This window comes from Lycorma delicatula, chromosome 5, assembly GCF_047948215.1.
Source record: "Lycorma delicatula isolate Av1 chromosome 5, ASM4794821v1, whole genome shotgun sequence".
Taxonomy (NCBI): domain Eukaryota; kingdom Metazoa; phylum Arthropoda; class Insecta; order Hemiptera; family Fulgoridae; genus Lycorma; species Lycorma delicatula.
The window spans coordinates 10,327,878-10,344,555 of record NC_134459.1 but is presented as its reverse complement, the minus strand read 5'-3'; the positions used below and the strand labels follow the sequence as shown (position 1 = coordinate 10,344,555).

General features: G+C 30.2%; 1 protein-coding gene across 2 annotated transcripts in view; it reads right to left on the bottom strand.

The window, feature by feature from the left end:
* The window catches only part of LOC142325823 (uncharacterized), a 282,933-nt gene that overhangs the window by 228,753 nt on the left and 37,502 nt on the right, over window positions 1-16,678 (bottom strand). The window contains exon 1 of one of the 2 annotated variants that reach the window (XM_075367846.1): window positions 13,813-14,012. The exons of the other annotated variant lie outside the window; for it this stretch is intronic. Within the exon in view, the coding sequence (XP_075223961.1) occupies window positions 13,813-13,833 (21 nt within the window). The 5' untranslated portion in view covers window positions 13,834-14,012. Of the gene's footprint in view, window positions 1-13,812; window positions 14,013-16,678 lie in introns of those variants that run through there. 2 annotated transcript variants of the gene reach the window in all.

The window sequence follows — 16,678 nt, the reverse complement described above, 5'->3', positions numbered from 1 at the left end:
TTTTTAAACTGCGTTTTCAATTATAAAATAAATTTACGTGAATTATTTATTAAAAGCCGAGTTATAAATAATCTGATGTCGTTTAGTGAAAAATGAAAGTAAGGTTCATTTGAATTGTAAATTTTCTACCTAAGTTTTAAATATTGACTAATAACAGGCGGGGTAATAATTTTGAATAGAATAGTGAAATTCAAAATCCTAAATTAATGAATCGATTGTTTAATTTTAGCGACCGATTTATATATTTTTCTACCTTATACCTCAAACTCACTGTTAATCTCTATTAATATTTTTCATTAGTATTGCTAGTAGAGTGTAATAAGTCTTTTCTGGAACAAGGAGATACCTTTGAAAGATGTATGAGAATAATGTATAAAGGTTACTTTGTGCCGATTCTTACTTATGCGGCAGATATCTGAACAAGGTTCAGAAAGATGGGGGGGTCGAGTACGGGCAGCAGAAATTAAATTCAAGAGAAATTCCACGTTGGGGAAAACAAGCAGATATAGGGTAAGGAGCAGTACGATCAGAAACTAAAATTGGGAAGCCTTGTCGAGTCGATTGGAAGATCAAAGTTCAGGAAGTTTGGGCGTAACTCATCGGGTTGGTCTAGTGGTGAACGCGTCTTCCCAAATCAGCTGATTTGGAAGTCGAAAGTTCCAGCGTTCAAGTCCTAGTAAAGCCAGTTATTTTTACACGGATTTGAATACTAGATCGTGTATACCGGTGTTCTTTGGTGGTTGGGTTTCAATTAACCGCACATCTCAGGAATGGTCGAACTGAGAATGTTCAAGACTACACTTCATTCACGCTCATACATATCATCCTCATTCATCTTCTGAAATATTATCTGAACGGTAGTTACCGGAGGCTAAACAGGAAAAAGAATGAAAGAAAGGTAGTTTGGGCGTACTGAAAGGATGGATGAGGATGATTCATACCGAGGAAACAGGTAGAAGACCAAGGAGTAGACTAAGAATTAAATAGACGAATTTGGTGATGAAGGAAGTGCGCAAGAGAGGGAATGTGATGCAAGTAATGGAAGAGAGATGGTTCGTGATCAAGGCAGATGGCCCAACCCGAGAAAACTTGTATTAAAAGATACTGATGATGATGAACATATAATAATTAATAGTATTATATTATATATATATATTTCACATATTTGTTTATTTTTTTAATTTATCAAATAAGTTCTTTGAACAATATTTTACCTATTTCACCTTTTTAATATTTTTTCTTAACAATAAGGACGTGTATGTAACGTTTTAATGTTTTAAACGTTTACGAGTCGCTTTTTTACAAAATAAAAAGAATTAAAATAACATTACGTTATAAAATTTATAGATCTATTGTACTTTCATCTGTTTCTTTTTAGTTATAATAGTCCACCCGATTAATGTGTATGTAACTCACTCGCTCGCTGATTAAAATCGTATTAAAAAGAGAATAAATATAATCCTACAAAAATTAATCACTTCAGTCATTAATTAGGATCCTTATTCGACAGTATCTCAGTTGCTGCAAATGAGATTTTTTGGATTACTCAGATTTACAGATATAGAAAAATATTTGTGAAAGATTTACCAAAAAGCAGATTTTTTTTTACGTAACCTTTCCTGTCTGGTAAACATAAACAGTAAAAAGGATTTTTTCATTAGTCTAATTGATAACCAATATATGCGTACGGCTCATTAGTATGTAAAACCAAGAAAAAAAAGTATAAGGGGGACTTTTTTTTTAATCTGTTTAGTTCTTAAATGAGCTTGTATGATTTTAACACGTAAATAAGCATATAGTTTTACATATACGAGTTCTGATCAAAAGGTATCCGACATATTTTTTACAGCGGTTAACACTTCTAGCCGGTAGGGGGACCGTCATAGGATGTAACCTTGATTCATATTGGTTACCTACGATTCAGTTTTGCTGCCATTGTAGCAAGTCGTTGTTTAGCAGCCGTAAAACCAAAACGTGTGAGTAGTGCTTTCGTGTTTTCGTTGGCGTTCAAAACGACTGAACGGGTTGACTAGAGAATCTGCATTAAATTTTGTCAAAAGCTTGGTGATACGCAATTAGAGAAATATTCAAAAAATTTTTCAAACAAGCTGTGGGTGTTGTAAAAATTAAATCAGCGGTACCGCCGTTTCCAAAATAGCCAAATGTCTGTCGAAAGTGACAAACGCTCTAGCAGACATTCACCAGCAAAAATCCTAAAAATAACTAGCAGCGGTGAAAGTTCGACAGAAGGTGATGTATGATCGTCGAATAACAGTTAGAGAGCTCGAATCTGAAATAAAAATTTCATTTGGTTCAGTGCAATCGATTTTAACGAAAGATCTCGTGATGAGATGCGAAACAGCAAAGTTTTTCTGCAATTTCTCACTCGTGAACAAAAGACAAATCGACTGCAAGTTGCCCGTGACGAGCGGGAAAGTACTTATAGTGAACCTGATTTTATGAAAAATATAATAACCCGAGATGAAACATGGTTCTATGGCTATGACCCTGAGAAAAAGGCTCGAATGTCCCATCGGATAACTCCGAGTTTTCGCGCCAAAAGAAAAAGGTAATCACGAAGTAATGTGAAGGTCATACTGACAATTCTTTTTTTGATTATCAAGGCATGGTTCATCATGAATGCGCAATCTGTAAATTAAGATAATTATATAACTATTCTTTGTCGGCTACAAGGTAATGTTCGACGCAAGAGATCACAGTTTTGAAAAAATGACGATTGGAAAATTCATCACTACAACACTTCAATCCACGCAGCACAACTTATCCGAGATTCTTCGGAAACGAACAACTAGTCTACCAAACCTTAATTCACCGACCATCCTTTCCTATACCTTACAATTTAGGCCCATCATCAGCACATCCGACTTCCTCCGGCGAAGGGAGTACATTGCGTCCTCCAACAACTAGTGTTTCATCAGGCGCATTCCTGCTAGGCCGAAAGTCACAGTACCGACAGGCCTTCAGTACCAATCGGTAAACCTTGACTGAAGGGGAATCGTGACGGGCGAAAGACATTGCTAGTTTCTCCCAAGGTCAGCCCAAGTAAAGTTTTCAATTTGAACTGTAAGGATCGGAACGCAATCCACAATTCCGTCCATAAAAAACCTAACGAACAAGTGACACTAAATAAACAAATATCTGTTCCGTAGTAAGAAAGACCCAGCAGCAAGGAACTGTTATCCAGGCTCTACGACTAATAGGGGAATACATAAATCTCCCGCCATTCTTTTGCCCTATTCCAGCAGGCTCCTTATTCAACAGACATGGCTTCACGCGATTTTCGGTTCTTTTCTAAGGTTAAAATTCTTCTTAAAGGACAGATGTTTGAAGATAGAAAAGAGGTTATAAGAAATTTCACACATCGCTGTGTGTTACGTCAGAAAGGGCTTACTTTGAAGAGAACAAGTCTTTGAACTAAATCTCAGTAAGTCCTGAGTTCGAATCCCAGGCAAATTTTGACATTTTTCGCACCCTAAAAATACTCATCTCTGATCAGCGTCTGTAATCGGTCGGTTAGCCTGTATTTACTTAAAAAGAGAAAAATAAGAAAAGTAACAAAAAGTTACTCGTGAAACTGATATTATATAATATAATTATTTCATAAAAAAAAAAATATATATATACGATTACAGTTTTGCTTTTCGATAAACCTAAATAAATATGATTATTTTAAATTAAGATTTCTTAAAAGGAAATACAAATAACTATAATAATACAGTAATTTAAAATTCTTGTATTATGTTGAGTGCATAATGGATCGAAAGTGTTTTCATAATCGAGCATTGAACCATTTATTATCTATCTCGGTATACTGTAACATAAATACTACGTAAGTGAGAGGCCATCTGCGGGAAACATGATTGTTAAATAAGAGATGGGCGGAAAGCAAATTATAACAAAAACTTTAAAGCTTATTAAACCTAACCTACATTTTATTCATTTACGTTGAAAGTATAAAATAAATATTGGGTACGTATTGTCTATGTACGCGTATGCAGTACGGTAAAAAAGGGTTCTTCCCCTAAATATGTATATTCTTAAAAACACACTGTTAAATTTGAATTATATCACTTCTCGTAACATTTATTTTTATAGGAGAAATGAATAATTATTTTTTTTATTTTAGGTAAATCAATTCGTCTTATTATTTTCATAAAATGAAATCAGCAGATTAAAGCGACAGAGAAATTATACTAATTTTTGCCTTTTTATAGTTCTTACAACCTTAATTTTCACTTGTAGAAAATCTAAATTATATTACAAATTTGCTTTATACCGATCCACGGCTCACGCTATAATGCTAATACTAATACGAAATGAAAAATAATTATTTAAAAGAAGTAAGATTAAAAATACATGGTCTGTTTACTATGTAACGAATTGTTACGATTGCAACATATATTTTATTACAAGTAACGTAATAGAAAATTCAATATCCACACGTTAAACAAAATCTGCCGGATAATTTCCAAATAATTTTTTCTGATTGGGAAATTTTGCTTACTACTTTAGCGACGTTGGTAACAATGACAAAAAACAATCACTAACACGCCCGTTAGGTAGCCAGTATTAAGTGTACAGATATCTTTAACATAGTTCTACTTATTACCTGTTTATTACATATGCAATTTCCAAAATATTAACAAAGCTTTTTTTCGTGTTTATCCATATGCTAAAATATCAAATAAATTCATCATCTGTTTAATAACTCGTTTTCGAGATTCAGGTAAAGTTTCGTATTAGCCTTATTAGTTCCGAGCACTAATCAGGAATTACTGATAACAGTTTATCTGTTATCAGATAATATGAGAACTGAAGTTCATTGTTTATGTAAAATTACTCTCTACCAACGAAATTTAATATAAAACAAAATACTATTGTAATTAAATGAATACAGAAATATTCGAAATGGGTTGTTAATATTTTAATACAAACATTTAAGACCGAATTATCTTAAAATGAAGTTATGATATTTTTTTTTATTATCATTGTGATTTATTCGAAGCTCTTTAATGAAATTAATCTCAGTGTAGTTTAATCAAAATTTATTATTAAAAATCTCTTAGCTTTTATTTCAGTATTGACTCTCATTTTGTAGAGACAATATTAATTACTTTTTGAAGAGAAATTTAGTTGATTAGATATCTTAAAATTTATTTATTTCGGTTTAATTTTATTTTCATTATAGCTTGTTGACTATTGTACTGATTAATAATATTTTCCCGATGTCTTACTAACTCAAACATTCTTTCGTTCTTCCTCGCAGACAAACAGACATTTATTTGTGAAGCAAATAATTTGTTTTCCTAAATACATGTTAAACTGGAGTTCGTTTGGTTTTATTCTTCCCTCCATCCTCATAACATTTTCCGATTGATAAATACACATTTACCAAGAAAATCTATTCTATATATGCAAATGAAAATATAATTTTTTTTAAATTTAATCCAAATCGTGCATCCCTAATCATTGAAAGTACACAAGTTAGTGTGGTTTTTCTACCACACTAACTGGAAAATCTAGCTACCAAATCTTTACTTGTGAGATGTTTATCCGTTGACGAGAAACCTGCCCTCTAATATGGCAATTAAATTATTTAATACTACCAATTCCGCAATCAAGTAGAAATATCAATTTAGCAGCCGACAGTCAACAGGACTCCGCTGTTGATTGTTCAATTGTTACGTATTTCGGTATGGTATATGGCAAATTATTTCCTTGATTAAATCGTATGAAATCAAAATGTCGAACGCATTCTTAAAGTACCCCCACAGCCTTATCAAATTGTATTCTTTTCTACCGCTACAGAAAATTTTGACAATTAACACTTATTATTCTAAACCATTTTGGTCTTAATGACGCCAAATTTAAGAAACTAATCGTAAAAGCAACAATGTACGTTTGTAAGATTTTGAGTTTAGTTCTGTTGTAGTAATTTGTGGTCTATACAAAATGAAATAAAATACTACATGAGGGTTTACGTACGAAATACTATTACGTACATTTATGAGTGATTCCACAAAAATCTAAGTAAAAAAATAACCAACTATTTCACCGATTTTATTGCACTTATTTTTCTGACAATCATGTCAGGGAGAAAAGGACGCACCTTAATATTAGGTTCAGGGAGATGTACTGGTTGCTAAGCAGGTTGTCGCAGCTATCATTACTTAACAAGTAATTGGTGTACTCAACGGTCCTGAAACCGATTTAGACCTACGGAATCCAACTGTGGGGTAGTACAAGCGAGAGTAACATTAAAGCCGTACAGAGATTCTAGAATAAACTACTGAGAAATATATAACAGAAGCGCCGTCGTCCGTGGTTTGCAAAAAACACTGAAATACACGATTATCTGGGATTGCCAACCGTTCGAAAGGAGATATAGAGATTCGGTACAAGACATAAAATGAGACTGAACAAAGATGTGAATTGGCTCGCGGTTAATCTCCTGGATAACAGCGAGGACGTTAGGCGTCTAAACCGACTCCATACATTAGATCTGTAAGTACTCCTAGATTTGAGGTGAATCGTCTACCCTAAGGTGTTGTAAATCGTTAAAATTCTTCGTTTCGCTTCACCACTTACTGTTGTTGGTGCTTTGTATGATTGATAAGATTATTTTTTAGTGTTTTGTTTTTTGGATTTTACGTTCTGAACTTGATCAATCTTCTTTGGATTCATCTTTGTATGACTTATTTATGTTTATTATATATTTATGTATACTGTATAAGATATACATGCATATGTATGCTTATATACATTTCTCTGAGAGATTCCAATGAAAACTACTCTCTGCATGTCATTTTTTTTCTGAAAATTTATCATAACAAATAAGAACAGCTTAAAACAGAGACCGATTAAACTTTTTTTCTTTTTAATTTTCGGTGCTGTAGTGACACATTAATAATAAATTATGAATTTAATTACACATGTTAATGCGTTTTTTCGTTAATTACTATCGATCAATTGAAACACACAAATATTCATTAAGAAAAATTTATTATTAATATATAAATACTTTTTTAATGTTTATTTTTAATCTGGCTAAACGTGACAGAAAACAGAAAAATATGTTACGACTAAATATTAAATAAAAACATAAAATGCAATAAAGATAAATACTAAATAATATTGTACTAGAATCAGAAGTATAAGTTAACAATGAAATGGAAACATTTATTTAAAAATAAAGAAATTAGATAAATTCTTTAATGAAGAAAACGTAATAGGAAAACTACTTAAGTAAATCAAATTATATATTCTAAATTTTTTTTTAACTGTAAAGCAAAAATAATCATAATTTACGGTGTTTATATCTTTTACATAAAACTAGATCAAAATCTATGTAGTCATATTTTAACTACAGTTCGATCTGCTGGATAAATAATTTACTTATATATATATATATATATATATATATATATATATACCCAGAGATGTATATATACGAACAAAATATTTTAAATTAAAATAAACAAACAAATATATATATATATATATATATATATATATATATATATATCATTTATAAAAACACAATGTGTTTTATTATTACTAAATAAAGAGTGGATTATTTATATTTACACATGTTATTATAAATTCACAAAAGTTCAGAGAGACCTTTGTACCGATTGTAAAAGGTACTAATGCGTGTTGTCACATAAGAAGCTTTAATAACGGGAAGATTAAATAGAAAAGTCATACGGGAAGTATAAAGGAAATAAGAAATAAATAAAGGAAGGAAGTTGTTAGAAAGTGAATAAAAAAGTACAGGGAGAAGTGATGAATGAAGAGAGTATAGGAGTGATTCCGGGAGAGGAAAGGTCCAATACAGCGAGGGTAGTACGTACAGTACTCCGATTTCAGGGATGAACGATCCTAGGTATTTATTTTTTCTCTCTCCCTTTCTCTCTTTTTCAACCCTTCTCGTTCTCTCTTACTCCCTCCCCGTCTTTCCTGGCACCAGGCTAAAGCCCCAAACGACCCCGACGCAATCTATAGATGCAGCATGCATATGCAAATGCGAGGGGTGGAAACCCTACGGAGCGTAAATAATGCTCACTCACCCCTCTAATGAGAACAGTACCAAGCGTTCAGCGGCCTTGCAGCAATATTATTATTCTACGCGATGAAGTTATGTTGTCGGTATATAATATGATCGAAGGAGACGCGAACGCATACTTCTTCTACGAAGCAATTATCACTGGCGTTCCATTTGTATCTTGTATGTGCTAAAAACTTCATACAATATTTAATTACGAGTTATAAATTAGTCGTCTGTCTGGAGACGCTGCTATTAGTTAAGCGACACTGTATTATTTGTATTTAACCTTTCGTAAGAAAGATATCTTATTTACGAGGTTAAGCATTATGATTTTAATGACGTTCCTAAATATATTTTATAATTTAATTAATAACACAAATAATTAAAGTGTTAACAGCTAATTATCCGTGGTATGTATTAATTACATCACGTAGCAACTTAACAAAGTAAATAGCGACCGGTTTAAAGTACTACAAGCTATGTTTACGCTTGTTGTGTCTATTAAATGAATAAGATTTACTTTGCTATCAGATAAAAAAATATACATGAAATGTAACCGCGATTGTATTTATGTATTGTTGATTGTCATCAAAATTGTATAATTCATAGTATAAGAATTTTACTTACTCACTGACAGATACACAGAACACAAAAATTAACGGATACAAAATATATTATGAATATCGGGTATTGTACTTTTTTTTCTTTTTTTAATATTTACATCCGTTTGTATGTAGTGGTTTTTTGCAGAGAACCCATATAATGTTAGGTCAGAGATAAATAAGCACGTATGTTGATTGTTAAAATTATAATAATAGTTTTAGGTGAATTGACATAAATCACAATTCACTTCCGAAAATAATATTCACATTCACAAGAATAACAAGCTTTCTCGGGAAAGTGATGTATGCTTCCCGTTGTTTTCCTCCAACTGAGTATACGCTTGTTTATCAGTAACCATACACAGCAATAATAATAATAAATAAAAATACAAAAAATAATTAAATATATCAGAAGTTTCCAGCCTTGAACACCATATAATCCTGGAGGTGTATGGAGGTTCTCTCAAACTATTGAGAGAACTACTTTTTTTAAGCAATCATTCAGTAAAATTAATTCTCTTCTTGGATATGCATTTTTAACAATAACAAGCATTTTCAATAGAACTTCCAGTCTGATGAGCCTGTACACATAACGATTCCGTTCTGTGTTTCAAATTTGTAGGAGGTACTACTTTTACAACTGAATACATTGTAATCGTTTTACGCTGAGACGTAAACGTCGGTTGCTCATTTCAGTAAAGGATTTGGAAATTTGGTATCAAATTTAGATTCCCTCATTCGTAATATTAAAAATTTAAAACAGCATTACGCGATGGATAAATAAAGACAGAATTGTTGTGAAATAATCCATCTTGACTGTTATTTTTATTTAAATCCCTGAAACTCCTACATGATTCTAATGAGATATTTAACCAGTTAAAACACTAGAAAGCAATATTTTAATTTACTCGATATAACTTTTGTGCGTCAATCTAAAATATTGTAATAGTTTGTTAATAGAAAGGGATTGATCGAACAGTTTATATTTCAACCGTATACTTCCATAGCTGACATAATTCTGGAGATGGATGTTAATTTTCTAACTAAATTTTCACGTAGTCTTTTTGTTATCTGACGGAAAAGCATTTTTTCTGTAGCACATGTAGCTCGATGCAAAATTGTTTATCAGTATTGTACCGCTTCCGTATTGATAAATATACCCCGATCTCCTGAGATGGATGTTCTCTGCCTTAAGAAGCTTTGAAAAACTTCTTTGAGCGGAATTTTTCATCTTTTTTTACGATACATCAGGATAGATCGTTTCTTTCTTCTTGCTTATCCGTTACGTTTGATACTTTCTGGTTTTTTGTTGTTTTGATTAAACGCCAAGTGAATTCGTGATAATAATTTGCAAACCCGTTTGAGTTAAAGTTGGTGGTTGAGCTATACGGTTGTATTTGTGGATTTACCTAGAGAATTTTTTTCATATCCGATAACGTGTAAAGGTATGTGCATCTAAGGGAGAAATGGTTATCGGGGTAACGTCTAGTCTTTTATTACAAGTACATAGTTTCAATCAATCGGTCAAGATAACACAGTATTTTAGTTGTTTTATAAATCTTAATAAACAAAATAATAATAATAGATCAGATAATTTCTCTTCATTAATAAATACTTTTTATACCAGAATGTAAATTGATAAAATTTCCTGCTATCTTTGTCTGGTTTATTTAGCTTTATTAAAGAAATTGAGAATCACATTTATTAACTCCTGAAGGTTTACTTTAAATAGTAATAATATGATAATAATGATTACTATTATTCGTATTTTTATTTAAAACTTAAATTAACGCCTAAACACTTGTCGTATTAAATACATGCAGTTCGTTAAGTTAAATAATACAAACAACTAATGTAAGTGAGCTTTTTAACAAAGCAGAAAATATGAATGTAGTAAAATATTACTAAATACTATAACCAGTTATATTAATACTAATACTACTGATAATAGAAAATTGGCAACATTGTCTTAAAATCGCTGTTGTACAAGTATTGTTACAAGTTATTAATTATGTTTCTTATATTGTTATTTGTTAACATATTTGTCACGTACGTAATTCAGACCATTTCATGCGATCTATATACGATTGTTACCGATTTATTATTATGATTTTTACCGTTTACGTTTATTTATAAACAATTCTTCTGCGGTAAATCGACGATTAGAAGTATAATTTATTATTTTTTTTCTCAATCGAGTTTAACCACTACATTAACCCTGCAGCTCATATTTATTTATGAAATCTATATGATGAAGGAACATTTACTATTAATACTGCGGCTAAGATGTAATCTTTCATGGCAAATCGTTATTACATTAATCGTTCGTAGTATAGCCTTTCGATTGATTCTTTCATGAAAATCGTCCGATCTTGTCGATAGTGAATCATTCTCTTGATATTACCAAACTAACATCTGGTAAATGCTTCATTTTTTCCCATTTACCGTTAGATCGTTTGATGTACGTAACAGACATTGGCTTTTCGTATTGTCCAAGACGATTTACTTTTATTCTTTTAGGTCCTTTTTTTACAATGCTTTCCAACACTTCTTGTTCTAGATTATCTTCTAGCTTACTCCTTCTGCTTTCCTCGTAATCGAGGTTTCCATTAAATTCACTACTGTTAGAAAAAATAAAATATTTTGTTTGGGTTTTTTAGACCATCATGTACCACAGCCCAAGCGCTACCAATCTCTATTTCTAAAATCATTATCTGCCAGATTTTCTTTTTATTGTTGATTCGTATGATCTTCAGATATTTAGGAAGATATTCTTAATTTACGTGGCCTGTAGACATCAGCGTTCTTTCTTTATTATATATTAATCGGTGTTTCAGAATGTTAATTAAAATAAAAATCAGAAATAAATAAATAACGTCAGATATTAAAATATTACCAATATTCTTGGCTTAATTTTATAAACTTGTCAGGCCTTGAACTGTCTACATCCCGAAGGTGAAGTTAATTCAGTGCTCTACTTTGACTCGCATATTTCCTCTCCATATCTCAACCTCTGTTCATCAACCAATCGACTCCCTGTTTTCCTCTCTATACTGCCCATTTACAGTATTCTATTATGTCGAAGGTTACCATCCGTTTTACACGTATGTACATTCGATATTAGTTTTAATATCCTATCCTTTTATATATAACTTCAGTACGCGTATGCTGTAAACGAAAACACTACGGGTTTATCAGAGAAAATCCATTTTTACTATTCTCTTTATTCCTCCGGGTTATCTGTAATTTGTTTTTTATTTAACTAAATAATACATATAATAAAATAAGTAACTAATATACGACTAATAATATATTATTTATATAACAATTTAAAAGTTAAAAAACACCTTATGAGAGAAGTTAACTTTCTTAAATTGAAAATGTGTTTTAGATTAGTAAAGCGAAACGTGTTTACAGTCAGATTATAGAAATCTATTTAATATATTGTATATGTTAAATGTAATAATTTTATATTTAATGCAAAAGTTAATTTAAAAATTAAGAATAAAAAAAATAAAATTGCTTATAGGTCTGTTGAATAAAATAGGTTTTTTAAACAATTTAATTTAAAAAAATGAACATTCAATCCTTCTAAAGCATGGATAATTGCTTATAATTTTAATAAAATTAGCAGTATAAATACATATGTGATACTGTGAAACTGTTCTGGGAGTAAAATGTCATAAAAATTTAAAAGAAAATTTTGAGAAATTTTAATTATTAAACTAATTTTTTTATACGCCTACCTTATACTGAATTTGATCATTTATACCGTGTAATTTATTCTGTACATTTCATTTAGAACGGTAAACTAATCCATATATTAGTACGCAGAAATTCCTATTGCTGAAAACACCGGTTTCATTACAGTAAATCTACTGATTATCTTTTAATTAAAATTATTACAACTAATTTCTCCTTTTTTTTTACTAAAGTATACAGAAATAATTTCACCATAATTGTTAAATATTTTTATATAATAATTGTCGTCGTTTATTTATTTACGAGTGGTAGGCTTAAACTTCTTGTTTACAATAAATCTGCCTGTAATAGATATTTACTAAAAAAAAAAAATTCAAATACTATGCATGATATGGCAATTTATTTTACGCAGAAAACAATATGATAAAAAATTTCAATGATTATATACGTAAAAAATGTACTGTAATATAATAAGGAAAATCACTTTTAAATTTAAAAAAAAAAAAGAATTACGATCATTCAAAACTATGTAAAAAAAAAAGAAGTATTATTATCAAATTAAAACAATTGTAATACTACTCCTATTAATACGTTTGATAAAATACTACATGTGTAGTCAGTAATATTAGGTAAATATTGATAAAAGTTTACTTGCTTAGGAAATAAAGAAATAATTTTTTTTTAACAATATATATTAAAAAAATCATAATTGTCTTAATATATTAACAATTAAATTTAATGAATGAAGTATGCTCCTTATCTGATTTTATATAGATACGAATTAATACAGCCTATTAATAATATACATGTAGATGATTTCATTATTATTGTTATTAATATTTATAGTAAAGTATTATTCAAACCCTAATTTGTATAGTAATTACCGTAAAGATAAGTAAAATAAATAACGTATTTATAACATCTGATATCATTTTCTTTTTTTTTATATATCCGTACATTCAGTTATATCCTATAGATATAAGTATATTTTTCTTTAAAAACTAAAACGTACGTACCTACTTAAATTTTTTTATTTTGATAAACCTTTTATTAATCTTGATACTTTTCTGCTGATAAATGTTGATTTTTTTATTTACTTTACACGCTATTATAGTGTAGAATGTTTTAATAAGGAAACGTACAGTAACAAGTCTATATTTTAGGTATTCAGTTATTTGTAACTCCGTACGTACGCTCTTTCAACGGTAAAGATATGAAAAAAAAATGGATGTTACATATATATCTTTATTTGTTTGATATCTCTGGATCGGCTGAAGGTATAGTCGTGAAATTTGTTGCGGTGACTCGTATACAGTACACGGGTTACGATGCCGTTGAATTTTTTGAAAATCAGATAAGGAGTTGGAAGCGGTTCCCTTTTAAACCTGCGTACGATTAATAAATACAACAGGGAGATTTTTTCACATAAATTATACTTACTTCATCTATTACTAAGGACATAGAACCGGGCTAGTAGAATCCACACTGAGGATGCCGGCCTGTAAAGCCAGTGTATCCTTAGTGTGATCTAGTGGAAGGGGCTTCCTGTCGATCGACCCGAGGACTCTGTTTCTTGTCCAGTGGCCGGACAATAAGCATAATAACGGCTGAAGTGCCTAACGGATAAAGCCGGGGCTCCATATCCCTCCTAAAATACAAAAGACAATGCTTACAGTACCAATGAAAATCTAATGAATTAGCAAATTAGCATACGTTTTTATATTGTAATAGTAGTGTAAAAGAAAGGTTTCAAGCTAAGATATGTTGGGCTTTAAACGGATCTCGGAAAATCTAATCTGATCGACTTCGTCTACTCCGGGAATATACTGCAGTAGCTAATCGTTCGTAACGAGTTTAAAACTTTTAATAAGCGAACTCGTGTTAAAATATCGAAAACGTAAATATCGAGGACTCAATTCGAAATGTATCGTTTACTCGTCCCCTGAAAATTTTTTTTTTCAGCTTGATACATGAATCCATAAAACAAACGGACTGTAATCTATGAAATCTGTTAATATTTTATTAAATGTAAATTCAAATACTAAAAATACTATTCCGAGAAAATTATTTTGTAAACGTTTATATTTTTTACTTGTAAAGAAGACTGTTATTTTATGATTAAAAACTTGAGCGTAATTAGTTCTTAAGCTTAACGTGATCAGCAAAAGTATATAACAACCCCGACTCTAAATATTAACAATTGAAATTGTTAAAAATTTAAATATATTAACAATTTTAATGAAAATTAAATTGTTCTAACTTCTTCGAGTTTTTAAAAACTAACAAGTTTTTAAAGACTAACACTCTACAGTTGTTTTTTTCTATTTAAATAAGAGAAAAATAATAATAAACATTTTAATGATTTAGAATTTACAAATTAATATGCAATATAAAAATTTGATTTTCCTTCTAGGAGAGATATTTCTTTTTTTTCTCAATGTTATCTGTTTGGTTCACTATTTTTAAATTTCAAACAGACTTCTTTCTTTTTATTTTATTTTGTGAGACATCAAGTAGCGTACTATATGGTGTAGACGGAAAATACAAAGATCGCCTTAGTTAAAATCCTAAATTTTACCGTATTACGTTTAAATATTTATAGTCAAACAGAAAAATTAAAAGAACTGAAAGGAAGACGATAAAATATTTAAATAATTCATACCAGGAATCGATCGTTGAACTAATGGTATATCAATAAATATAGTGTTATCGACTGAGGTACCGAGGCAAGATTATAATATCGGTGAACGAGTAATTTTACCCGTAAATTGCCACGTTATTGAACTTGTTTTATGACCGGTACTGATAAGAAACTCATAGTCTGGGCGGTACCGAGGTTCGCGTTTAATTTTCTCAGAGTTAAAATAATACCTAGGATTCGTTTTGAATATAAATTAATACTTAACAGGCTGCGATTGAATTGAATTCCTACAGCCGTAAAAGTTTGCGTTTCTATTTCAGTATTCACTAATAGTCACGGCTTAAAAATGCAAGCATGACCAGGATTTGAACCCGAAACTTTCCACTGAATGAAGGAAACGCTACCACTCCGCCACATAATTCGCCAGTATTTCTGTTCAATTATATAATTTCAGGATCTTGACGTAATTTTGGCAGGGTACCTATATCAGAACCACTTCTGCATTTAATTCTTCATTTCCATTTATTTACGACCTCGGACACATGCATTTATATAAATATTTTAACGATGAATATGAAGCGGTTATTTTGTATGAACGTCAGAATGTTAAAAAACTAATACACGCATACATATGTACATACGGAAATAATGAGTCGAATAAATATTACAATAAACAAAACTTTATGATATTTATATTTTTTTGTTATGAAACATTACAATTATCATTATGTAATTAATTATTATTGTTTAATTTTAAAAATATTTATTTAATTACTATTATTATTTATTATATTATATTATTAATATTTATTATTAATTACAATATTATTTTAATATATTTATTTAATTACATCATGAAATATCATACATACGAGAATTCTTAACGGTAAGTAGTTTTCTTGAAAAAGTGTATAACTATCAAAAGTTTACTAATGTAAGCTCACAAAACTTAATACGTATAGAATTATTTTATTTTAAAAATATATCAAGCCAATAGTAAAGATTTTAAATGAAATAAGAGTTTCCATCGACTTTATATTATTAATAAATATTTTTAAATAAAGTTTCTTTATGAAAGAGAGGGCATCAATAACTACGTTCATTGGCCCGGTGGATATTGGTAGCGTATGAAAAGAGTCTTGCTTGTTTCGAACCCGGGACCTCCACACCAAATGCCGAGACGCTTGTCAGATACAATATTACCCGCTTGTACATAGACAATATTTCTTTATAACGTTTGCTTCAATAATAATTAATATAAAAATCGGAATGGATTTTAATTTTCAAAAATAAACATTGAAAGTTAGAAAATATGGAGATATACAATAATTTTAACATGTCATTCTTCATATGGCCCAATAAATACCCCATTGCTGTTTTAATTAATTCTTCTTATACTAAAAAATAAACTTTAAGAAATAAAACCAATTTTTAATAAACCAATAAATAGTAAAACATAATTCTATTTTAATTTAGATTTTTTGAAATCAGAGCCAAATTATTATTTATTAATTTTATTTTCTTATGAATATTCCGGAAGTTTCCAGATATCCCATGTAGCTTTCTGAATTCGGGGCCCGTAGGTAGCGGGGCTTCTTGTTCGTGACGTACAAGCGAGTCTTGTATAGACTCAGGTCGACTATACCTGAGACGTATGGGTAATTG